Raw genomic sequence first — 25668 nt, 5'->3', positions numbered from 1 at the left:
ATTGCTCCTTCATTCCAAAGCACAAGTCACAATGGTTTATGAAGATTCAAGAGAAACGATTAGCTCTTTCACACCAAAGCACAAGTCACAATGGTTTATGAAGATTCAAAGAAAAAGGGTCCTCTGTCAAATGTTAAATCATCTGATCGCTTGTGCTCCATTACGGTATCAAGAAGAGAAATGTATATATTCCATAAGACTTTCATCAAATTGCCTAAAAACAAGATGTAACTAAAATAGAACTTGCCTACCATTGTGTTCTGAAACGTATTTGTACAAATACAAAGCCGCCTTCATGGTTATGATCGAAGCTTGATGCAACTGACAGACAGGGACCTGTGGAAAAGCATGGAACTCAGATGTTTATGGCCATCACGCTGCCATACTTCGAGCAAAACACCAATAACGTAGATATTCAACTGGTTTGGATAATAGTAATTACTGCAGATATACAGGGAACAGCAATGCCATGGTTAAAATAGATAGCATTAAACAGTTGGATCAGGTCCGAGAGTGCAATCCAGGCTCAGTCTCACGAATCCCAATTAATTCCAACATGAGATCCCAGATGGATGAGGCCCACTGAGAATTGGACGGTTTCTGAATGATCATTGCCTGCTCCTGGTCCTCCAAGTAGGGCACGATATGCTTTTTCATATCACTTTGAGAGATTCCCAGATGGTTTCCTGACACATTAATGAATTTAACCCTTCCAGCATCGTCCAAGGTTTTCAATCCAATCCAATCTTCGACATAGAGTTTAGTCTGCAGTATTCCACAGTATGTCCTGAAGTTAAATGATGCTGCAGAAAGTGAAAAAAGGACGAGAAGAAGGCCCAACACAGAAATGAAAATATTCTGTTTTGATCTTCAAAAGAAAAAGAATAAAGAAAGAAAAAAAATGACAGGCCTCCTATAATTTGACGGACATGGGCATATGATCCAAAAGTCTCCAGAGGCACAAAAGTCATATCCATCGACATCATTTATAGTACACGTGGCATACCTTGATTAGATCTGGATTGTTCATATAGTAGGTTCAATAGTGAGTGACAATCCCAACCATTTGATACCAGTGAATTAAGTTCAGTTTTGAAAAGTTCATTGGATGGTTAGGATTGTTGTATCAAGGTAATTTTTGGCCTGCAGCCACCCAATGGTGGAGGCCACGAGATGAAAAACCTAGACCTTATCCACAAACGCCCACTTGTATGGTTTACAATGTGGGGAAATGGTGTCTACCATACCTCTGTGTGGAGATTGGATCATCTGCCCACTAGTAAATCCTCTAAAAAAAAATAATAATAATTGTACTTTACATATAGGTGTTGCATTGATTTGATAGAAGCTCAGTAGCTCCAGGAACCAGAATGATGAAATCAAAAGCCTGATCAACATAAAGATCTAAACAGGTTGAATGGAAATAAAAGCCTTACCTGCTGCGGGGGTAAAACTGTGCTGAAGGATCCGTCTGGATAATACCCAAACCAGGATGTTTGCTTAGGAATCAAAACCGTGTCATGCTCAAACTGATGAACAATACAAGGATGAAAAGGGAAATGATTAGTATCAATACTGCAAATATATTCAATGACTAAGAACCAATGTCTAGAAGCAGAAGTTGCTTTGAAGTTACCATGATAAGAACCAAGGTCTGTAAGCTACTGAACCTTTCCTTGTAAGTGGAATTCCTCTCATTGGGACGTTCGTTGTTAAGCTTTGGAAGAAACCTGCATCCTTCTAAATAAGCAGGGATATCCTGAAAGCAAAATAAAAGCAGAATGTCTTCTTTAGCCTTTACATAAAGAAACAAGTACTGGCTGATATGATGCATTACTTTTCTTTTAATCAAGTTTTCAAGATGGAGAAGAATAAGGAGAATATAGAGTAAATATAGTCACTCTTCTAAGTTTACGCAGAGCATCTCATACTTGTGCTACTACGCATTGTTGAAGACTCCAAATTTATTTATTATTATTATTTTTAAATCTGCCATGCTTTTAGACTGTCAGAATATCTCGTGGTGCAAAGGTAAAGAGTCAGCTGATGATCCCCTCAGGTAAAGGAAGCGGTCAAGGCTGACACTGGAGACTAGTCTTAGATCCCTCATGGATCCTCATTCAACTCGTATCAATTTATTAAGCCGCTTAGAGATTCCTCATAACAACAGCAGCTTGCTATGTTCCTAGCTGTCTAGTTAGTATTGCACCCCCCATTTACGCATCTACCAATATCCATGTTGCACAAGGCACAGGGCAACTTTCTGACTGGTAAAGAAAAAAAGAAAAAAACACAGCTGGAGACGGGACATGACATGAGTAACCAATCAATATCAAGTCAGGAAACAAGAACGACGCCCAGGATAATTTATGACATGAGTACACTTCTACGCTAACAGACAACAGAGGTCACGCCAAAGATCAACTTGATTTATCTAAAAGCCATTCAAAAGTAATACTTACAGTTGGAATCTTAAGATAACCACTGGGAGCCAAGTGAGACTGCAATTTCATCAAATCAAAGTTGACATGCACATCAGTATTAACGGCTCACCAGCCATCACAAATTGCATAACACGTTTAATTTAAGAGTTGCAAGGAGGAACACTGGAATGGACTTGTTTTCAAGTAAGAAAAGTGCTCAGAATTCATCTGCAGACTACAGCATAAAAATTGTATCAGAGATGCAAACCTGCACAAAGTCGGTGTAGATTTGCGACTTGATTAAATTGTCCACAATAATGCATATAATACCAGACTGCAAAAGTGATAAGACATATTAACCAATCTTAATCAGAATCAAAGGTCAAGGCGCTTTGATTTTACAAATTGAAAGGGATCTTTTTTTCTTTCTTATCCATATTCTTTTATGGATGTCTAATCATCAATTTAGTTCACACACTTGAACCACATAAAATAATTATTGTAATTGAATGCCTTACGGTCTCACTCGAAATTTCATGGAAATAACATGCTCTGCCTTGAGTGAACTGTTCGAAACTTGATGGAACCAGGGAACATTTGTGAAGTCAAACAAAGAAGGCTTGCAGAAAACAGCATAGGGAAAAAATCCTGTATGATCATTTATCAGTGCTTGCTAATTAATTGATCTTGTATGGCAATCTGGCAGGGGGAGGGAAATTCGAATAGGGCGGAGTTAGAAAGCTATAAAACCATGTTGTCCCTCTATTGTGAATCCTTCTCAAGTCCGCTCATCCCCAAAGGTGATTTGCAGAATGCTATTGCTTGGGCCTTAGGAGGGTCCACTGCAATGTTACCTAAATCACCAACCCCTACATTTTCCATTTCATATTGCATGATCCCCATTATGGGTCATTTTCAATTCAGATTACTATTTTAATGATCTGAAATCATGGTCTATACTCTTATTGTTGATTAAATCATAATGTAAATTTATATTTAGAATGTAGAGATTTATACTTTGATTTATGCAATAGCATGCATAAAATATAATGCTATACATGTGGGATCTATAATCATTAACATTTATATTTGTCACATATAATTTTTTATTTTTATTTATTTATTATTATTTTTTTATTAAAAAAAAAAAACAATTCATATGTAAAACTATATTACATATACTTATATTTGTGTACTAAAGCAACTCACATGATCCTACCCCTAGCATTGGAGGATGCCATGTACCATGAACCCATTCTCATACCAAATACTGGAGCTACCTGTGATCCAGGTAAGCTTGGTCCACTGCTCCTTCAAACCCTTGGTTTGCAGTCTAAAAAATAGGCCAGCTAATCTCTCTATTTTGTATAGTCATATTCTGAGCGAGGCCGATACTGTTGTGGATGTATTAGTAAGGAAGGTATCTCCCACACTTCCCTTTGTGTAGCCTCTGTATGCCTTAACAATTTTTCTTCGTACTTTGTCCCACCGAACAAAACAAGTAGTAGCCGTAGTTATAATAATAATAATAATAGGCCTAACATTTTTGAATGATAATAGTAGTGGTAGCAATAAAGATAATAATTGATATTGTGGAGATCCAGTTGTATGGAAGCTGTTTTTGTGATGTTAGAAATCCTTGTTTAACCCATACATGTGCCTCTCACTAAGCAGGTGCACCAATTTGTTAGATGTAGGGCATGCAGCCCTTTTCTCTCTCAATGTCTCGTGAGGGGAAGCTAGCATTCTATCTTCCATCCATGTAGGTGCTTAATTTTCTAGGTGTCCATGCTATAGTTGCTTATAAGCAGTGTGACAAATGCTGCCAAGATTTTGAAAATCTTGCAACAATATCGCAAGAAATGCACTAAACGATATTATTGTGAGATTTGTTATTAAAATGTCGGCAGATATTAAACTACCGTGTTTTTATAGCAGTATTATCATGATATTAACATGAAAATAGTACAAACATAACATAATTTGTTATATAAACATACATTTAAGATTTAAATTTATTTAATAATTTAAATTAAATATTTTTATTTCGCCAAGATTTTTCCGATAACATCCCGAGAAAGACCTCAAAATTTGAAAATCTCCTGATAAATTTCAATGCCGAGAAATTGCTGAGAATGAGATTTGTCCTTATGCTTATAAGAATTTCTTGGCTAGCTTTCAGGCATGAGTCCCTACATATTCTGTGAAGAGTGAAGACAGATGCTTCCACTTGGAAACATGTTTCATATTACAGTCCAACCAAAAAGCACTTAATAAGCATCTTCTAGACCCGTTCCAGGTGGAGATGATTAGCTCTCTTTGGATCTAAAAGTATCTACAAGATTCATGCAGTATGTAAAACAATGGAAATGCCGTAAGAACACTTACTCCACAAAGTGGCACAGAAGCAGTACCAGCATGAGGACCTCCAACTGAGATTAAATTTTTAACCTGTTCACAAATGAAAAAGGAAAGAATTTTCAATTAACAGTTCGGCAAAATATTGGTAATTTTCAGAAAGTACCAAAATATAATTGAAACAATAGTAATATGGGGAAGGAATTGAAATAAAAGAATGATTAATTGATAGCATAATACATTCATATACTTCACTAGACAGTTTGTACATTCTCAGAGAACAGACACTGGAATAGCTATAATTTGATTGGTATAACATGCATTTCTTTATGTGGATGATTATAGGAGTACAGAAGTCCCCCAAGAAAGTAGGATCTATGTAAAACATGGGCATTATGCTGGTTTCCAGCATGGACATCATGTCAATGTGCTGATACCTCTGTGCTGTTATAATCATAACATTTTAATTTTTATAACCGTTGGTATATAAAGTATAAAATAAAGAGAATCTGATCGGATAAACTAGAACTTCCAAATATGTAAATCTTAATACAGATAAAACCAAATAAGAGCAAAAATGATAGATTAAGTTTTGTTGCAATTGCTTTGGCAACGATTGGCCTGATACATGTATCCTTTTAGCTTTCTAGGGAGCAGAGTGTCTTCGTTACAAAACTTAGGACAAAGCTTCTCTGTCATGAAGCTGACCTTGATTCAGAAGACGTCTTTTTTTTTTTTGTGTGTGTGTGTGTGTGTGGGTGGGCCGGGGGGAGGAATGGTTTCAACATGATATGAAAAGAAGGAATGAGAGAAGAAAAGATAAAATATGGGTCTTTCAGATTGAATCAAAACCAGAACTCAGGCAGTGATTCCTTATACCCAAGTTGAATCTTTGAACAGTTGGGTGGTGTGGTGCTAAAACACTTAATTTCACATTTAATGAACCATTAACCTGTGAAGATATGTATGCATGTATATCTGGGTGTATAAAATTGTTGATCCATGTCACTCAGTTAATTAGTGCAGTATACTGTGTGTATGTGCTATACTGTCTAGCTTTAAACTTACAATTTAGCAATGTAATTCCAAAAAGGAATGATATCCATCAAGAACTGTCTTTAATAGGATTACACTTTTACATATAAACTGCTATTATCAAGGTGAAGAAAACAGGAACACCTCGGAAACAAGAAAGTGTCTGCACCAGAAGTATGAGAATAGAAGAGAAAAGATCTTACAGGAGGTGCTCCGTCACAAAATTCGATTACTCCTCGACCTATCAGGTTACCCTGGAAAAGCAGAATAACAATTTAAGAATGTCTTTGTTCATATGTTTAGAGTAGATCGGAGAACTCCATGAAATGAATCAAACAAGCTATATGGGACTTCATAATTAGCATCAAGCATGATATGCAGAAAACTTGAAAATACATGGAAGTTGAAACATAATTATAAAGAAAACTAGAAGAAAATTATAGATGAAACTCTTGACAGATTTGAACTAGCAGAATATGTGGAAAAAACATGCAAAAAAGCATTTTGTAACCAAAAATTACAACCATGCTTGCAAACCTCAAACAAGCTATAGTTTGTCTGGTAAGAACCATTTTCTTTTTTGAACAGCAACAACCAATATTACATTGTTAGACAGGGGTTCAAAGCATAGTGATAGGAGAAACAAAATGTCAACAACATAGATAAAATCGGTACAGACATTATATCAGTCAATCAAAATAATGGTTTAAAAAATATAATGGCAATAAGTTAGTAGTATCGGAGCATGAATTGGAGAAAAGCAAATTGTATCCACAAGTCACATGGGCATTGAAAAAGTGAACTAGACTAAAGAAATCAAAGATTACCTGGGAAAGTCCAACTATGTTGAAACCTCCACTGAGTTCTTTCATTTCCTTCACCTGTCAAACTTGCTAATGAATTTGTGAGCAAAAGGTGTCCAAATTTGAATGCAAGGACTAATGAACAAACACATATTACCCAATAGCCACACCACCTTTTCGCACACAATTTCCGTCTGCAAACGTGCAAGGTAGTTCAAATTACAACTCCAAACATGCAAATGCTGTTGTATAAAAATCAACAATACCAAGATGTCACAACAATAATTTGAAACGACAGATTGCACCTGTTCCGCAAGTGGCTTTACCCAGGAATCCCAGGATCCATCTCCAATTTCTCTACAGCAGGAATGAACAATCACGTTCAGAGAGTCGCATTTGCATGTACAAGCCAAAACAAGAAAAAACATGGCCCTCTCCACACAAATCAAATAGCAGACCAAGAAAGGCAGGCCCCATGTTGTGCTCATGTTGTAAAATCTTAGCCCAGAAATGGATACAAAACAAATCTTTCAAATTGACCAAGTATATGGATATGTATATACTGCACTGCACATATATGCATGCTTTGTTCAAATGATCAATATTTGATTGGATATCTAGTAAAGGGACAAAAATTCCATCACAGGATATGCCGTAACCTTTTAGAGTTTAAAAAAAGAAAAAGAAAAAAAGAGCAAAACTCAAGATACAGTAAAAGCATACATGCAATATCCTTTAGAGCCAGACCAGTCGCTTAGATGTTTAGTGAACTGTGAAACTCCTCGATTAGAGCATTGGTCTCCAATACCTGACACAAGATATACATTAGGAACTTCAAGAAATGATTTGGATAGAAGTCCAAATTCACACTGGCATTTGAATTCCCATCCTACCAGGAGCTTACAGTATAATTGCATGTCAGTGAAAAATTAAAAGACAATGCCTAACAGGAGAGGATAGTCAATAATGCTAGTCCTCTATCCATCTCAAATCTAAAGGAGCTTGTATTGTAATTCAAATAACTTGAAGGTATTGTTAATTTTCATGTACTCCACCAGAATCACAAGTCTAATATTCTGACATTGTGGATTTTGATATACAAGATGAATAATTTGATATGCATGCAGAGCAAATTCAGTAATATATTTAACATAAAAAGTTCTACCCCAACACTCAGGGCTTGTTTGGCGGACACCTAAAAATGAGTTCATCCCATTCTAGTTCATGATAATTATGTATTATTGATCACGATTGTTCGTTATCAAGATTATTTTTAATCCTTACCAAAAAGAAATACAATCTATAATACATAATTACGATTAACTAAAATGATATGAACTCGTTTTTAAGTGTCTACCAAACAGGTCCTTATTTAAAAATAAAAAATAAATAAAAATAAAACACCCCAACAGTTGTCCAATAAAAACTCCCAAGAGGCTCGCGCTGTCTACTTTCTAGTGGCCTTGATATTTCAATCTTCAACCTCAAGAGGCCTGATGAAGGTACCAAAAGCAAAAAATCCAGTGTATAATTTTGCATGATTGACAGCAAAAGAAGCTGTGATTTCACATTGATCCCCATTAGTCTAATCACAGTACAAAGAAAGCCCAACAATGGTATTTGCCAAAAGTTGACAAAATGGGTGTATGCATAAAAAATTTAGGGCACAAATGGTTGGACCATTTCTCGAATTACCATCTACCCCAGGCAAACTGAACAGAATAAAGTGAGAACGGTATCATCATTACCATTTCTTGATACACCTACACTGCCTGTGGGCCCGGGGTAACACTAGAATTCGCATCAACATTCAGCTTGATGGACCCCAAGAGTGGAGCCCACCTTGAAAGAAAGTATCCCTTCCTATCCTCAATCTTAATCTAGCATCATTGAGTTCAGAGTGACCTGAATTGTCTGATAGTACCACTGACTAGGAGATTGATTGCGATTGAGCAAAATATAAACTTCCAAAATTCAGGTGGGACACACCACATGATTTTATAGGTTTTAGTCTTACACGGAAATGGTCCACCTGAGTTTTGGATTTGGGCTTCTTTCTTCTTTTTTTTTTTTGGGGTTTAAGGGTCAATGAGAACATGACGGGCGCACATGATGGACGGATTGGACGTTATGAAAATATCACTGTTGGCCGCACATACCAACTTATAGAATAAGCTAATTCTTCTAAGGTTGTATCAAAAGAGCTCCAACAATCAAAACAACCACAACAATTTCCACACCGGCAACGAGTCAAAATCGAAATACATCACGATCCGCACGAAAATCGAATACGAGAAAGCGAAACAATCTCGTATAAGAGCAATGAGCAACGAATGTGGCGAGAAAGTAATAATCCAGTTCGTTAATGCAAAAGGGAAATCGATACTGACCGTGTAATACGATGAAAGGAAGAGAAGACGAAAGCGGGATTGAGATGAAGATGAAGGTGGTGATGATCGGAAGCAGGAGATCAGCCATTGGATTTACAGGAATTAGTGTTTCTCGATCTGGATTTCCGCAAGTGAGGTTTCTTCACTTGCAGAAATCTAGGGTTTTTCTTTTTCTTCTCTCGCTTCTTGGAAGAAACTGCCGGTCGTTGAGGAGAGTCTTGAATTTTCTTTCGTTATCGAGTTTTGCCTCTGTCGCGACTGAGGATATCACCCGTGTCACCACTCCCAAGGGCCCGCATGCTGAGAAAGTCTGATAATTTGAACCGTCCATATTCTCGGGACTATCCCATGTTAGAAACGGATTGGCTACTCCCCCTGACACCAGCCCATGGCTGCTGGTCGGTGCTATGTGGACCCCACCATGATGTATGTGTTTCATCCATGCCATCCATCTACTTTTAGAGATCATTTTACAGTATGAGTCCAAAAATGAGTTATATACAAATCTCAAGTGGACCACATGACAGGAAACAATGTTGAATGAGGGTCAAGCATTAAAAACATTTTGGGACCATAAAAGTTTTGGATCAAGCTGATCTTTGTTTTTTCTCTTCATCTGGGCCTGTATGACCTGATCAACCGATTGGATATTCAATCACTATTGTTTTCATGTGGTGTGGTTCACCTGAGATTTATATCCCTCCCAGTTTTGGGATAACCAATAAAATTACCTGTAAAAATGGATGAAACACGTACATCATGGAGGGGCCCACAGATCACCGACCACCAGCCACGAAGCTGGTGGCAGGGGAGTAGCCAATCCCATATTAAAACATTATCAAGTTTTATTGATTTTACTAGCCACTCATTTACTAGATTTAAATTCGATCTTTCGAAAATTCTATTTTCATTGTTCTAAATTCATATACAAATATTGATGGTTGACAAATAATATAAACAAAATGGACCGTTCCGATCATTGGACCATAACCTGTAGCCCCCAGTGGGCGGCGACACACAGAGGACATTAAATCGCGACAGAATCAAAACTCATTCTTTTATTTGACACGTGGAGGGTGTTTATCACTTAGGTTATGATTCTGTCGCTGAGATTAGGGGAGCTGTCCCGTAACTCTCAGTCGAGACTGCTACGTGTACGTGCTCGAGATAATAGTAAAAGTAGACTCGCCTACACGTGGGAAATATGAGCACATGTGAGAATTGAGTCCCACTTTTGTACGGCATCTCCCAAATCTGAGGCTGATTAGATTGGCAGCAGATTGGGTAGTAAGTAAACTCCGTGGGGCCTACCGTGATTTATGTATTTTATCAACTCCAACCATCCATCCATCTAACCATATAATTCAAGGGCTTGCCAATAAAAATAAAGCATATCCAATGTTCAATACAAAAGAGTCTGAATTGAACGTCTACTGCTGAAAAATTCTTAGGGGCTATAAGTTTTGGATCAAGCTGATATTTGTGTTTTCCCTTCATGTATATGTATGTGTGTTTATATGAACGGGTTGGATGACAAATAAACATCATTGTCTTCAACCGTGAAAACCATTATTTCCACTGTTTCATGTGATGTGGTTCATTTGAGTTTTAGATATGCTTCAATTTTGGGCTAAGTCTCCTAAAATGAACTGAAAATATAGATGGACGGCGTGGATAAACCACATGCATCGATGGTAAGTCCAACACAGTTTACCGAGTAGGATAAAGTGTATTAAGTTCAGTAGGCAATCCGATTAGATTATAATATAGACAACACGTGTGCTGTGTAATGGACGGTCGGGAGAGGTTGACCAATGATCTAATTCATGATGATGAAAGGATATGATCTTATACACGTGTTTCTTGTATCCGCCTATTAGATGTGTACAGTTGGCAATTTCCAAGTCAATTTAGATATTTGTTCAGCTACCCGTCATTCACAGCTACCCGTCCAATCACACCTAACCGTGTGGAGGGAAATAACCTCGTACTGTCTCGGTATTAACGAAACTATCCCTACGTGTCCACATGCCTCATTTCATAGCGGGAGAATAGGAATCATCCCGGCCGCAAAATCCAAAAACCCTAGAGATGGTACGGTTCCCATAAAAACAGCAAGACCGACTTTTCATCCAGTGGGCCCCACTATAATGCGCCACGGCTAAGATTTTGAAATGAACAGCTGTTCGAACTGTCCTATATGAGCTACTTCTGAAATGTTGAGGTAAAAGGCAAGGCTAGATTTCCTGTATATGATAGACAGAGTTGGCAATAGTTTACGCTGACATTTTTTAAATGAATCGGAATCCTGTGCTGGTCACCGGCAAAGATTTGCCATTTTTTTGGGTAGAGTCGGAGGCCTTTAACTACAAATAAATCTTTTTTTTTGTTTGTTTGCTTGTTGCAATGTAATTGAGTGTATCAATCAATCACAATCCAAAAAAATAATAAAAAAATCCTATTTATGACAAGTAGAAGATTAGATTCTTTCCTTCATTGTTATTGGTCTATGTCATTACCAGCATCGTCACCACTATTGCATAAAATACAGTTTATAATAATATAACCTAATCACATTGCAATAAATAGGATTATTTGTTGTGACAAGTAGGGTTGTACATCGTGCTCAGTCAAGTCGAGGTGGGCCAAGCTTTGCTTGACTCGTCCATGCTATACTTGAATTAGAGCTTGAGCTCGAGCTCGCTCTCGAGCTCAACATTGAAGCTTAACTTGTTTGCCAAAGCTTTTGAGTCGAGCTAGTGGTTTAAGTCAAGTCGAGTTTACCTCGGTAGGGTAAAGGAAAGAAAAAGAGGGAATGGGGAAAGGTAGGGTCAGGTAGGATTTTTTAGTAAAAACTTTTAAGCTTTAACTTTTTTTTTTAAAAAACTTAAATATTATATATATATATATATATATATATATATATATTTAATATTAATATAATATATATTATTAAAATATATTACTTGAGCTGAGTCGAGCTCGAGCTCAACCTTCAAGTCGAGACGAGTTCAAGTCAAGTCGAGTTGAAATACACCATGGTCGAACTTGGCTTGAACTCAAGTCGAGCTTTAGTAAACAAGCTCGACTCGCCTTGAGTCGGCCTTTCAAGCCGAGTCAATCGGAGCTGAGTCGAGCCGAGTCGAGCGAGCTTTTCAAGCTAGCTTGACTCGTGTACAGCCCTAGTGACAAGTAGCAATGTCGTACTCTATTTTTTGGATAGTTTGAGAAAGTCAATCAGAGGGCAACATATGACATTTAATGAGGAATAGAAGGTGGATAAAAAAATCTTCAAAGATTTGGAGTGCTTTTTGTAAGTTATAGTTGGCGAAAAGCTAATTCTACACGTCAGTGGTTGATCGACAAAACATTGTGGTCAATATGTAATAAGCACAGACAAGTAGTCGACATAAAAAGATACGGAGCGCAGACGGGCTATTAAAATATAAAAAGCAATCAAGAGCAACAAAACATTGGCTAATAGAAATGAGTAAGTGCCCAAGAGTCTTTTAGAAGCAAAACGGACAGAGGAACATGCTAAAGGAAGAAGGATTTTAAAAAATACATGGCAGTGTTTCAGACGTCATATTAAAGAGAAAAACATCTAGAAGAATTAATATTACATGTCATCAGACGACCAATGAAAGAAATAAGGCAATGTGCGGTTGATGAACGATTAGCAACCGAAGTAGGGCTTGGACAATAGAAGATGAACAGTCGTAAAGAGAAACATACAAAAATAAAGATATAGAGAATAGAAGAATCTAGAGAGACTTTTAGACTGTCGTACCTATTACAGTAATGGAAGAAGGATTTGAAAGAATACAACAGAAATTTATAAATAGCAGATGAATGTGATAGAAGGATATCTAATATTCAAAGCATAACCAATCAATAACAATTAATTAAATCTATCAATTTATTTTTTATCTCAGCTTATATTAGGAACACAGGAAATTCTTAAGTATAATAATTAGTTATTCTCCAAGTCTACACTCATACATTGAATTTGTTCTTTATCTAATATCATGTTGTTCTTTTAAAAGATGCATTCTTGCAGTTGCTCTTAATAATTGATTGTGAATTTATTTTTTTTTAGTTTAATTTGCAGTGATATTCCGAAAGTTATTTTTCCGTGTAAGGCACAAAGTAATCCATCTTCGAAGGAAGAATCCTGCCTTCCAATTATCACCTGATTATTATAAACTTACGCAAGGGATTGAGTATCAGAATCTCATCTTATACATTCATATTAGATGTATTTGATTATTTTCGCATTAGAGTCAAAGTTGATCGGTTTAAACTGAGATGCTATATTAATTCTGTTGCACACCTACACAATAGAAAACAAATTAAACATCAAATAAGAGGATCATGACTGTTTTTAAATAATGCTGGCTAATCTACACACATGACAGACTTGACAACAAACCAAACAAGAGTAGTTTGGCCATGTGAGATCGAAGGATGTTTAAAATCTAGGAGATTGTCACTACTCACTTTTGCTGAGTTTTACTATCCCTATGTTTTGCTTAAACATTTTCAAATGCAGCAAAGTTGGATGTGTACATAGTTATCATTAGGCTGTTAATTAATCTAGTATACACGTGGTCTGCTGATGATATTTCAAAACAATTAGATTATCAACTACATTACTAAAATTATATTAATAAAATGATTTGAGCAATCCAAACATTAATCATATAAATTAATAGTTAAAAAATGTTGGTTCGTTGCTCGATTGTAATCTTATGCTTGTGGCCCAGCTGAAACTTGGAATTCCATCACTTTTTAAGTATATATTTCAATAAGCTTATTATAATCATCGTGTCAAATATTATGTAAAATAATTAAGCATATTAAAGTTGATTTGGTAATTAAATTTGAACTCCTATAAATATTCTACATAATTTGAATGCATGACTATTTTTAGGTTACAGGATTCTAAATCGAAAATGATAAACAATTGGAGTATTCAGAACCTAGAGTAGTCTAAATCCATAGTGCCACTGCCAAATGAACACTTCCCTCAAAATGAGACCTACATTTTGGATGGTCAAGACGTGTGTGTGAGAGTAGATGAGCCACCACCACTTAAAAGGCGGCGGTTAACTAACATAAGTGTTGTTCATTGTCAAAGATTCCTCCACGCCACCCATCAAACGTTTAGAAACAAATCTTCTTTTTTGGTCTATCTGTTTGCATTTTGTTTTTTAAGTACTCTTTTGTATGAACATGATACGTAGTTATTCTGGTGTCTGAACTTCTTTAAAGCGAGTGGAATTATATGATACTCAGGCTCAGGCACCTTACAACGCTTGATGGGCAAGAACTCGAGAATTGTACACGTGGTTGAAATCAAACCGATTAAATTGTGGAATCCCGAATCCTAATCACAGTCCCAAGATTAGATTCATTGAACAGTCCTAAACTATAATTCACGGACACCTGTTTTTGTTGAATCAGAACCATTGGATGCTTTTTCATTTTTAACCGTCCAATATACATCTAACAATCTCATAGCCAGATAATCAAAGAATTGTTTTTTTTTTTTTTTGTTGTTTTTTGTTGTTGTTGTTATTCCTGATACAACTAAAATGAGAACCGTAATTACAGGAGCTTAATTTGATTGGTATGATGATGCAATTCCTAATTAATTTGAAGTGTGCCTGCATATCACGCATCACACTCTGCCAGAGTATGAAAGTTTCTCTAGTGTTACTAAATATTATGTTTGACTTTAGAAAGATTAAAAGAAGCAGAAGAACTGGCTCATCTAATATGACCCATTGGCCCAAACATGGTGGGTCCCCGTGATGAATGATTCATATCACGTAACTTATAAAATAGGCAACAAAAGAAAATGAGGGAGCATGGAAAAACCAATGGCTCCCTGATCATCAATCAAACATATTGATTTTTCTTGAGCTGAGTACACGTGACATGTTTAAGGGAGGAATTACAGCGTCCTGCAGAGCAGCAAAATAAAATGGGCCCAAACTTCAGTGATCCACATAGTTTATTTGATGGGTCTGCCTTTGGATTGGGTATTCCCCAAAAATGTCACAGGTTAGCATGATCCCAGCACTCCCCACTTTTGAACTATTGCCATATTTTCTCTTAAGCCGTCTTTTTGTCAGGCCATTGATGAAAGCTAAGATCTTTCCAGTTTTTGGGTTAGTGTCTAGCTGTGGTAAGCTCCATTAGACCAACCCATGTGCCCCACATGCAAGTGTTGGTGTTATTTGCTCTAGATAGCCAATATATTTCTTTTTCTTTTTATTTATTTATTAGAATTAGAGCTAGGCATCGAGTTGAGTCGGACCGAGTTAGGGTTGACTTGACTCGATCCGGTTTTGAAATAGGCCTGACCTGAACTCGATCCGACTTGATACCAAGTCCAGCATGCTTGACTCGATCCGACTTGATACCAAGTCCAGCATGCTTGACTCGATCCAAGTTTGGCCTGGCCTGGACTGATCCGAACTGAGTCCGATCCGGTCATAAGTACCGAGTCGGATCGAGTTGGCACGAGTTAGATTGAGAGATGAGGGAGGGAGGGAGTGGAGATGAGAGAGAGGAGGGGGGTGATGATGGTAGGTGGTTGCCGGGCTTGGAAGAGGAGGATGAGGGAGGGAGAGAGAGAGGTTGGGATCGGGTCGGGGTAGGCTTAGAGAGTCAGGTCGAGTCAAGTCTAACCGGATCGAGTTACTGGGTAACTCAAACTCAACTCGGTTTGAGTTCGGATTGGGCGAAGCTTACTCAGTTCGATTGACTCATCCATTCGGAGCTTACTCAGTTCAACTGACTCACCCATTCGGTTCGGGTTGAGTCAGATCGTACAGAGTCGGATGAGTCGAGTTATAGTTAGCCGGATCAGGTGGTCCCGTGCCCACCTCTAATTAGAATACCAAAACATGTGCAGAGCTGATGAAGATGAGATTGGACACCACGGGCACTAGCCGTTAGAGTCACGGTGCATAGATCTTTGAGTATCCAAAATGTCCATGACGGTGCATAGATCTTTGAGTATCCAAAATGTCCATGACCATTGTAGAAGAATTGAAAAGCCCGTGATCATGCTTTACCGTCATCCTACGTTTTAAGATGGGCTATCGCCACCATCAGCATATGATATGAAAATGTACGAGTTCACAATGTATGCAGTTCCTGGTTTTAGGATTGATTGAACAGTTGCATTAAAGGATCACATCGTCTCTTGTTCAAAAGTCTTATCACGTTCAGTAGACTTAAATGGAGGTCTCTGTTATAATCTAAAATCTGAAAATTTCAAAAACTTTATACTTCCATGTCTTTGAAAATTCACCAACCATAAAAAGTCCTGCAAATCAGCTTGCTATATATTTATCCATGAGCAATACCCGTTATTCCTACCTCAAGTTGAACCATGGGAACAAGGTGACATGCATATGCTTGTGCAGAGAATTGTGGTCTGAAGGTGCCAGATCAACCAATATCATTAAGAGGCTAATCACATTCCTGACTCCTTCCATTATCAGTATCTGCCCATTGCACTATTGAGCCACATGCATAGGTTCTCAATGCAAAGGCTGTTTAGTGACTGATAAGTATAGATGGGAAGGAGGGAAACAGGCAAAGTTCAAAATGATTAAACATGCACGCTCACAGTAGGCTGTGGCAATGTGATCATAAGCATTCACCGGGTGGGGTTCACCAGACACAAAGCGGGCTCCTCTTCCAGATGTGGATCAACTACCTAATGCAGAATTCATTAGCTAAATGCCAGATTGGCGATTCCATAATCATAGCAATGTATGTGAGGGATCCAACATTGTACCAATTATGTAGAGAAGTGTGATTATGCTGACAGAAACAAATGCGATATACAGTAAGGAAAACAATAGTGTCCAAGAAACAGACACGGGAGAGGTTATCCAAGTTAAAAGAGGGAAAAAAAAATTGAGTTTGCTTGATACAATTGGGAACTTGTTACACACTACAAATACAAACAACATAAATGGCCTAAAACAAATCACAACAGCTCTCTGGCAAGCTTCACTGGTTTTTCTCTTAGAAAGGCAACGTCACCGTTTGGTGCCGTTAGCAGGTGATGATCTGGATCCTCCTCATCGCTTTCCAAGATGGCTGACGATGCAAAGGATTCGGACCCATCTTACCAAAAAGAAAATAACTAATATTAGAACTTCAATATTGGAAAAATGACAAAAACAGATCATCCAGAGAGATCTTATCATAAGAAAATAAAATGAAGGGCCCAAAGATGGCTGAAACCGGGCTTCTAACCTTTGTTTAAGAAAATATGAAACCCATTGATCAAATTCAGGACTAAGTCAAGTCAGCTCGGTTTGGTCATGCTTAAGGTACCAACTCAAAGCTCTGGTTTTATAAAGATTCAACCATATCAATCATCAACAAGATTGAATCTTACAAAATTGAATAGTTTCTTCGCCAGCATGTTGGAATTGGTCGGTCTCAAAAACTGAAAAGTCCTATTCCTAGTCAAATTCAATTTTCTGAAGCTTGGTTTATTAAACAGTGCATCACTCAGATGTGACCATGAATGCTATTGCCTAGACCGGGCGGGCCCTTTTTCAACAAAGCCAACTTCTCTTTGAAGAGGCAGCAGCCCTTTGATTCGACCTTAAGACTTTAATGCTGATGAGCTCTTTCCCTCAGGTTTCAACCACATCACCTTAAAAGGAGAAACCAACTACACCATGTTTGTGAGTTGTATTAGTAGGTTTCTCATGAGACCAGCAGTGAGGATTTGAACAAGGTCCTGGCATCGATTATGAGGCTCAGGGGTTCTTTATGTAGTTATATGTCTTCATAGAGAAACACAGCTGTCAGGTCATTTTAGAAGCTTTAAGAGTTTCCTTGCAACAAAGGAAAAGATAAGTTGGACGAACAAGATTCTAATTTTCAGAAAACATGCAAGGAACCTTTGTTCAGAACTTTCCAAAATATCCCTCATTCTGGCAGGAACAAGACATGTTGATAGCAGTATGCATGCATGTTGCTTGCTTGAAAAGGAAAAATGAAAATGTTCGACACTTGAGGTAATAAAAATATCAAATGCAACTCTAACAAGCTGGGAAGAAATGGATATGAGAAGACCAACCAGAATAAGCCAGATGTTCTGGCAGATGCCTGACTGCTGTAACCTGAATACTTTCTGGTAGTAGACAGTTGCAGAAAGAACCTGAAACTTCCACATATCCTGACGTATAAATAAAGGCACATCTTAGATTTTGACAGCATATATCAGCAACAATTCTTACCTAATCTGGCGAGCCGATTCACCCAGCCAGGAATAGGTTTCCCAGTCAGACGCATGCAAACATCATCAGTAAAATGGTTGCAATTCTTCACAATCAAATGATATGTATCCCCATTATATTTCCCAGAAAGGTGTTCCATGAACAACCGGAAGTCTGAGCGAGACATGTCGGTGCTGCCCAACCACACAGAACGTCTGTAGATAAAGCCAGGGCAGCTTTTCGGTTCCACCTCGAACACTCCACTTGTTGGGTATTCATGGGCTCCAAAGGCATACTCCATACCATGTGCTGTTTGTCAAGTTGGGAATAAGCATTTTGTAAATATGCAGGGTACAGAATGAACCATACATGGAATAGGGGAAAATTGAGATGACAAGTTCAGCAGATTATGAGCCCACGCCAGATAATACTGTTTCTTTTTAAGCCAGAATAATTTTAAGCTCCAAAAATAATTTCTTGAAATAAATAGCAATAAGTTTATTTAACATTGGAGGCTTTTTAATATATCAAGCACCGAAACATCCTTACATTTGGCATTACAATTTCAGTAGAAAAATGCAAATGACTGTAAGTAGAGGTGGGCATGTCTGACCCGATCCGATGGATCCGACCCGATCAAGCCCGATCCGACGGCCTGGATCGGTGTGGATCGAGTGTGTCCATCTAGATCTGATTGTTTTTTGAGTCAGGTTCGGACAGTGGTCTATCCGGACCAATCCGATCCGAAAACTCAATCCGAAAGGATCCGGACCGATCCGACCCGACCCGACCCGATCCGGAGCTGGGCTATATAGAGAAATCCATCATATGCCTTGTCGCTTCGATCGAGCATGGGTGGGGGCATCTCGGAAGCGGGTATGAGAGGAAGGCCCGGGCAATGTACAGGGGTGTCTTCGAGGATTTTGAAGCTGGCAGAGGTGAGGCGGTGAATGGTGGGCAAATGGATGAAGAAGGCAAGGACAAAAACACCGGAGGTGAAGAAGAAATAGGTAGAGAAATGGAAAGATGTGCTGGAGGTGAAGAAGAAGTAAGTGAAGAAGAAGAAGTAGGTAGGGAGAGGGGAAGCGGATTGGTTGGTGTACCTCACACCAGCTATATAGCTACTATAGGTACGTGTCGTGCAAAGATGAGCACTGACGCTCCTCGAGCTCCGAGTTGTACGAACGGTTCAAGATGGCGTTGCCTATCCTTTGAGACAATGGTCCATGAAGGTGGGCCCATCAGATTAACCGTCTGGATTACCGGACTTTCTGTCTAGCAGGTAAAAAGTGAGGAAACGAGGGTAATATCTAATTGGACAACCATGCGTTGTGGACGGTCCTAACCATTTATCTCATTGAAATTGGACCGTTGTTCTTTTTTTATCCACTTTGTGTTGACCATCCATTTTTCGTATTTACCAATCGATGGGTCCCATAATCCGATCATCCTAATCTTTTCATATGGCCCACGGAACAATGGTCTTGATTACCATGTGGCACATACACCGCAGAGATGTTTTGAACGACTCTTAATAACTCATGTTGACTTTTCACATAAAGGTTAGATACTTTCATGGGAGAATTGATGGCAGTACAATTGATGTGAACCAAAATCGTCTACAAGATTATAAAACCTCTTGTGCCCATAGTGTGAAACACCCTAGCTCTGTGGGTCCCACCATGATGTATATGTCAAATCGACTCCGTTCGTCAGGTGAGGTCCCGTATTTTCATTGTATGCACAAAAGATCAGGCCTGTAAAAATCTCAAGTGGGCCACATAGATGGAAAGATACATACCATGGTAACCCCCAGGTGTGGCCTACCTACATTTTGGATCAAGATGACTTTTGTATTCTCTCTTCGGTCACCTGATGCATGGGTTTGATGAAAGATACGCGCCATGGAGCCCCCACAAACAAACCTATGGTTGGCGTCCCATCACATTGTTGCTTGTCGTATGGCCCACCTACGTTGATGATCTGGCTATTTTTTGGTCACAGAACTTAGCATCGAGGAGAATACCTGATGGACGGAGTGGATTCCACAAAAACAACATGGTGGACCACATACAACTCGGGTGTTTTACGCGCTAAGGAGGACAGGTGTTGGATTGGAATTACGAGGTACTAGTCTCGTGGTGCCACGCAGCGCAACATGGCATTGTGAATGACTAGAGCCATCAATGTGAGATGAAAACCTGACAAGCATTAATACTCGGGGGGAGAGTGATACTTCATACGCATGCAGCACAAGGTTGTGCTGGAGATCAAAGTTACAACCAACCAATATATGTGGCCCTACCATGATGTATGTTTTGTATCCACACCATCCATCCATCTGGAGAGATCATTTTAGGGTAATACCCAGAGAATGAATCACATCCAAAGCTCCAATGGACCCCACCACGGAAAACAGTGGAGAGAGTGACACCATTACAGAAAACAGATCCGAACCTTGCCCAATTCGATCCAACTCGGTTTTCCTGGCCGAGTCGGACTCGGATCGGTTCAGGCCAATAGGAGTTTGGATCGGTCCGAGTCAGATGACCCGGACTCGGTTCCGGACCGGTCCGAGTTCGGGTTGGGCTATATAAAATCCGGACTGAGTTGAGTTAGACCCAATCCGATCTGACTCGGTCCGATGCCTAGCTCTAACTGTAAGGGCCAGTTTGGATAGCACCAAATAAGTTACTTTTTCTACTCACAGCAGTAGATAAGTCACTTATTTCAGATAAGTAAGTTTCGTTTATGATTAGTTATAAGTAACTTTTTAAAAAAAAACTTAAACGTACATAATCACTTCAGTTAAAGTTTTTTTTAGCTTTTCTACTTTTCATAAGTTGTTGAAGAGAGGCATCAGGAGAGACAAAAGAGAGGAGAAGTTGATAAGTATGCTGTTTGCCAAACATACTTATCTTCTTAACAAGTAGAAACTAAGATAAGCTATTTGTGGAATAAGTAGCTTATCTTAAGCAACTTACGATCCAAACGCCCCCTAAATGTCTGTTTATGTGAAGATATAGTATTTTTTTTTCTTTTCTTTTTCTTTTCCTTTTTGCACCAAGTGAGATGTTTTTGTTAGGATTTCTCTCAGAAATATGGGCATTTCCTTTCATTACTCTATTTATTTGAAATTGGTTGTAACTTCGTTAGGTAGAAGGTGGGGGAGGGTTATCATAGTAATTTTTTCCCCCTTAATTCAGGTATCTTTTTCAAATAGAATATTGACAAAAGTCTGATAAGAACCCTGTGGAATCTGGTATTATTGAAGTCCGGGAGGTTGAAAAGCGGGGAATTAAAATGTTTTTTTTTTTCCTGGGCCTTCTGGAGTCGGTGGCTCTAACAAAATGACAATCTGAGCCATGAAGGTGGGCTTAAACTTTTCAAACCATCATTTTCTTGCTGTTGCTAAGCTACTTAGGAGCCTCGGGCATCTGGTCATGTTCCTTTATTACCCCCACAACCAAGGTGACAACCTTAAATGTTGCCTAGGCACAGATCAGCCAGGTATGCTGCTATCTCTAGCTCAAAATATTAAAGGACCCTATTTGTTCCTAAAAAATGAGGGGTATGTTGGACACTTAAAACCGAGGAAACCCTTAAAGGGAGTTATATGAACTCCCTTTAGATATCTTTTCCCCCTTTATTTTGGAATAAAGGTAGGGTTTATGGAAAGAATCTCTTCTCCCAAAATCTCATAGATTCTCATAAACTCATCACATCTTTGTCTTTTTTATTTCTTTCTTTCTAACACTTTTGTGAAGATCACTACATTGGACTTTCTCAAAAGTACTTTGAAATTCCATTGGTCCCTGATAAAATATAAAAGGCCAAGTATTTGGACCTTGATTGCACTCCCGAAAGCAATTTAACTTTCGGTTTTCTAAAATATTTGAGCAGTCATGAGATGTGATTTGAATAATTTGAATGATTCTGTATCATGATTTCATTCATCCAAATGGTATCTAGAATTTGACTCATTTAATTCAAATCATTAATTGATCCATTGGAATGTTTGAGTGAATGCAAGCTTTAAGGAGCAGTCTGACGCATCTCTAGCATACACAATAACATTAAATTAGTTTTACTGTAATAGAAATAAATATGTAGCTCTATGCATGAGTTAAAGTACATTAAATAAAAGCTGCCTGGAGTGCCTTACACCTCTCCTAGCTCCATTAACTACATTGTTTACTTAAAAGGCATCTTTAACTACACTGTTGGAACCTTGGATAATAAATGAAGTTACATTCCAGTGTCTTCCCTTCCCATTTGTTTTCATCATGTATCTAAAAAGAGGTGAGTAAGCAAATGCCCTTATCGAGTCTTCCTGATTACTAGCTCTATGGTTATTTTATGGGTACTTCTTCTTATTTGGTAAACAGTTTGTCACCTATGGAAAACAATTTCAGCTTTCTCGTATAGAGCTCCTTAAAAAAGATTGATACAGCGACATGACTTTCCAGTCAATGAACTGCAGAGTACATTATAAACACAAGCATACTCATGCAGGTACATAAGAGTTTGTAGGTTCATGGTTGTGACAGTTCAGAGATCAGACCAGACCTCTGAGGGGGTACAGAGTGGAAGTCCTTGACTGGAGCATGCAGGAGCATCTAAAGATGTCCATTGCATATCCAGCACTAATGAGGGAGCCACCCCCACTTTAAAAAAAAAGTGGGATCCGACATCGTAAAATAAGCCCCACTTGATGGGATCCGACACTCAATTCAATGGTTTGCATGCAATGGCAGATTCCCATTTATCTGTGCATGTGCACATGTTCCTTTGAAAGGAAAAACATGCAAAGGCAATCCAGATGTTTTCGGCCAAAATGTAAGGCTGCTTCAGGGTTACCAAAATGGCACTTCCAAAGATAGTTATTGTTGTCTGGAGAGCACAGAGATTGCTCAAAAGTCAGCACTTGACGATTTGAGCTCCACAGAGCCACAATAGAAGATTTGAAGGGAAAACCAATAAGCAGTCAACATCATGATTATGTATGTCGATTCTCGAGGAGAGCTGCAGGCATCATCTAATGCTCAGAAATCCCACCCTAGGTGTTGTTCAAATCATATAATGCAGTTGACTACTCATTGGTGTTGTTCAAATCATATAATGCAGTTGACTACTCAGTGGTGTTGTTCAAATCATATAATGCAGTTGACTACTCAGTGGTGTTGTTCAAATCATATCATGCAGTTGACTACTCAAACCCTAGATCAAAATCATTCTTATAAAGAATGACAAGTAAACTGGCCGTTCCACTAGAATCCACTTTCATGATAAGATCTGCATGCAGCAGTATACCGTCAAAGCAACTGTTGAAGGGAACCATTAGAGAATCTATGAGACAAGGAAACTCCATATTTCGTCACCACTTTCTAAGATGGTGCAGCATGTGAGAATGCAGCTCATAAACAGAATATTAGTAAATCATTTTTTCGTCAGGATATGGTAAAAGTTGTGGCCAAGGGTTCGCGGTGGCTGCTAACCTGACACAACCCTCCTTTATCTGGGCTTCGTACCAGCAACGACAGTGCAAAACTCTCACAGGCGCTATCTTTTTTGATATCATATTAATATAATAGTCTTTTGTTTATCAATATAATCTTCATATGCATTTTTGTTTATCTAGACATAATGACACACCTTTCTAAGTTTTAAACTGATAGGCACAAACATTTACATAAGAAATTATCTTTTGATATCATCAATTCGATGGGGAAATGACATGCCCACCCTCTCAATCCTCTTACACGAGATCGAGAATTCCTTCATGGGACACATGCAAAGATGGAACATAAGTGCAAGATCTAATCCATTCATCATGTGAACCCACCATGAAGATGTCCTGCTAAAAAATAGTCTGGTCTGCGCATTGGGTGTTACCAGAAGTGTACACAGAATATGAGACCACTGGCCTTCTTTCCTACTCATTTGTTACAAACACATGCGCCACACCTGATGCCACACCGGCCAATTTTTCGGGCTGGGCAAGTTCACAGAAGGCCCCACCTGATGAATGACCCAGATCTTGCCTGCAAGTGTGAATAGGAATCTGACGGCTACTCCAACAAGCCATAGCACACTAATGTATCAATCATCAATGCACAAGGTTTGTCACATCCAACACCCAATGTCCATGTCTATCACCGAAACTCGTATCGGTATCTAACCTATGCCACTATAGACGATAATTAAAACTAACAATGTGCATAGTTCGGCATAGTCACAAAGAACCCTAAACTAAAAACAAGAAATTGAAATTCGGATTCAAACAAGAAAATACCCAACGGAAGAGCAATCAAGAAACAGAGACATACTTCCCAATTCCCAAAACAGGGTTATTGAACTACAAATCGAAATTCAAGAAAGGGAAAACCGCATACCTTCAATTCCGGAGTGGAAAATTCCAAGTCCAAACCAATACAGATAGTTGTTTATGGGCGTGAGATCATAAACGTTAAGGTAAACCTGAGTACGATCGCCTCCACCAATACTCCGCTGCTCCTTCGACGCAACCGAGCATGACAGAAGCGATTGCATGGTGAAAAATCAATTCCGCCCGAAACAGAAACCCTAGAACACCAAATCCAAGAATCAACCCTAGATTCGAGTTCAACTCCGAAACCCTAAGCCAGAAAGAAAGGGCGTCATGAACACAAACCCTAGATAAATCGGAATGTGAGATGAAAGTGTTGAGATCTAACGGCGATTCTTCTACCTCTTTTCACTTTTCAAGTTCGGATTCTCATTTCTTTTCTTCTTTTCGAGCGATCGCACGCAGATCGGCGAAAAGGATAGATTTTCGCAGGTACTCTACTGGAAACAGAGAATGGCGACGGTTTAAATAGCGGTTGGAGTCCGAAATCTGAGATTATTATTACTAACTAATAATTTAAATAAATAAGACATTTACAATCGCCCTTGATTTCGGTCTTAATAACGAATGTGCCCTTGCTGAAAACTCTCTGTCGGCCGGGAAAGATACGGTGCCTGAAGAATCATTGGATTTTCCCTTCTTCCAGGCTACTTATCTTGCACGTGTCATCTGTGTAAGAGATCCGGACCGTGAATTCGTAATTCTATTTAGGGCCCATCAACAAAAATAGAACTCAGATTACAGTCGAAACTGCTTAATCAGACATTTGCATGTGAACACTAAAAGACAAAAGGTACCAAATGGCTCACATGAAGATCTTCAGATCAAGTAAATATCTAGTTACTGGAAAATCGATGGTGGGTCCCACATGATGAGCGATCCACATCTTGTCTAAGTATGCCATGTGCATGATAAAAGATATGGGGTACACTATCTCTCATGTGCTTGTGGAGCCACTGTCCCTATTCCCCAACTGCCTAGCTTTGGCGGAATGACACGTGGCGTAGA

At 38.6% G+C, this 25668-nt stretch overlaps 2 protein-coding genes across 11 annotated transcripts; both read right to left on the bottom strand.

Annotated features, from left to right (window-relative positions):
- Window positions 1-210: 210 nt before the first annotated feature.
- On the bottom strand, window positions 211-9266 carry LOC131248213 (uncharacterized). 5 transcript variants are annotated; one of them, XM_058248354.1, is made up of 12 exons: window positions 9010-9259; window positions 7343-7427; window positions 6925-6976; window positions 6793-6813; window positions 6644-6697; window positions 6020-6070; window positions 4812-4874; window positions 2692-2757; window positions 2463-2501; window positions 1637-1759; window positions 1437-1529; window positions 211-765 (listed from the first exon to the last, which is right to left on the bottom strand). In XM_058248354.1, exons 1-12 carry the CDS (start codon window positions 9095-9097, stop codon window positions 502-504), a joined length of 999 nt encoding a protein of 332 aa, XP_058104337.1. In that variant the 5' UTR covers window positions 9098-9259; the 3' UTR covers window positions 211-501. The 5 variants fall into 5 exon arrangements, with proteins under 5 accessions (XP_058104337.1, XP_058104338.1, XP_058104339.1 ...); XM_058248357.1 differs by having other exon boundaries at window positions 581-803; window positions 9010-9266; XM_058248358.1 differs by having other exon boundaries at window positions 648-787; window positions 9010-9265.
- Window positions 9267-16849: 7583 nt separating this feature from the next.
- LOC131248214 (deSI-like protein At4g17486) lies at window positions 16850-25161 on the bottom strand. 6 transcript variants are annotated; one of them, XM_058248359.1, is made up of 5 exons: window positions 25003-25160; window positions 24668-24910; window positions 18294-18581; window positions 18134-18220; window positions 16850-17163 (listed from the first exon to the last, which is right to left on the bottom strand). In XM_058248359.1, exons 2-5 carry the CDS (start codon window positions 24822-24824, stop codon window positions 17024-17026), a joined length of 672 nt encoding a protein of 223 aa, XP_058104342.1. In that variant the 5' UTR covers window positions 24825-24910; window positions 25003-25160; the 3' UTR covers window positions 16850-17023. The 6 variants fall into 6 exon arrangements, with proteins under 6 accessions (XP_058104342.1, XP_058104345.1, XP_058104343.1 ...); XM_058248362.1 differs by having other exon boundaries at window positions 18134-18214; XM_058248360.1 differs by having other exon boundaries at window positions 24668-24857; window positions 25003-25158.
- Between the last annotated feature and the right edge of the window lie 507 nt (window positions 25162-25668).

This window comes from Magnolia sinica, chromosome 6, assembly GCF_029962835.1.
Source record: "Magnolia sinica isolate HGM2019 chromosome 6, MsV1, whole genome shotgun sequence".
In the NCBI taxonomy this organism is placed as follows: domain Eukaryota; kingdom Viridiplantae; phylum Streptophyta; class Magnoliopsida; order Magnoliales; family Magnoliaceae; genus Magnolia; species Magnolia sinica.
The sequence above is the reverse complement of the archived record's forward strand: the minus strand, read 5'-3'. Positions and strand labels throughout refer to the sequence as shown.

Excerpts from the sequence above, each read along its gene's own strand:
- LOC131248213 (XM_058248354.1), bottom strand. The coding sequence starts at position 9,097 with ATGGCTGATCTCCTGCTTCCGATCATCACCACCTTCATCTTCATCTCA. Across the intron at positions 2,758-4,811 it reads CTTCTGTGCCACTTTGTGGA|TCTGGTATTATATGCATTAT; the intron begins GTAAGTGTTCTT and ends TCACTTTTGCAG. Across the intron at positions 766-1,436 it reads CAGTTTTACCCCCGCAGCAG|ACTAAACTCTATGTCGAAGA; the intron begins GTAAGGCTTTTA and ends GGAATACTGCAG.
- LOC131248214 (XM_058248359.1), bottom strand. The coding sequence starts at position 24,824 with ATGCAATCGCTTCTGTCATGCTCGGTTGCGTCGAAGGAGCAGCGGAGT. Across the intron at positions 18,582-24,667 it reads TTTCCACTCCGGAATTGAAG|CACATGGTATGGAGTATGCC; the intron begins GTATGCGGTTTT and ends CTTGACAAACAG. Across the intron at positions 17,164-18,133 it reads AGAACATCTGGCTTATTCTG|ATGGGTCCGAATCCTTTGCA; the intron begins GTTGGTCTTCTC and ends CTTTTTGGTAAG.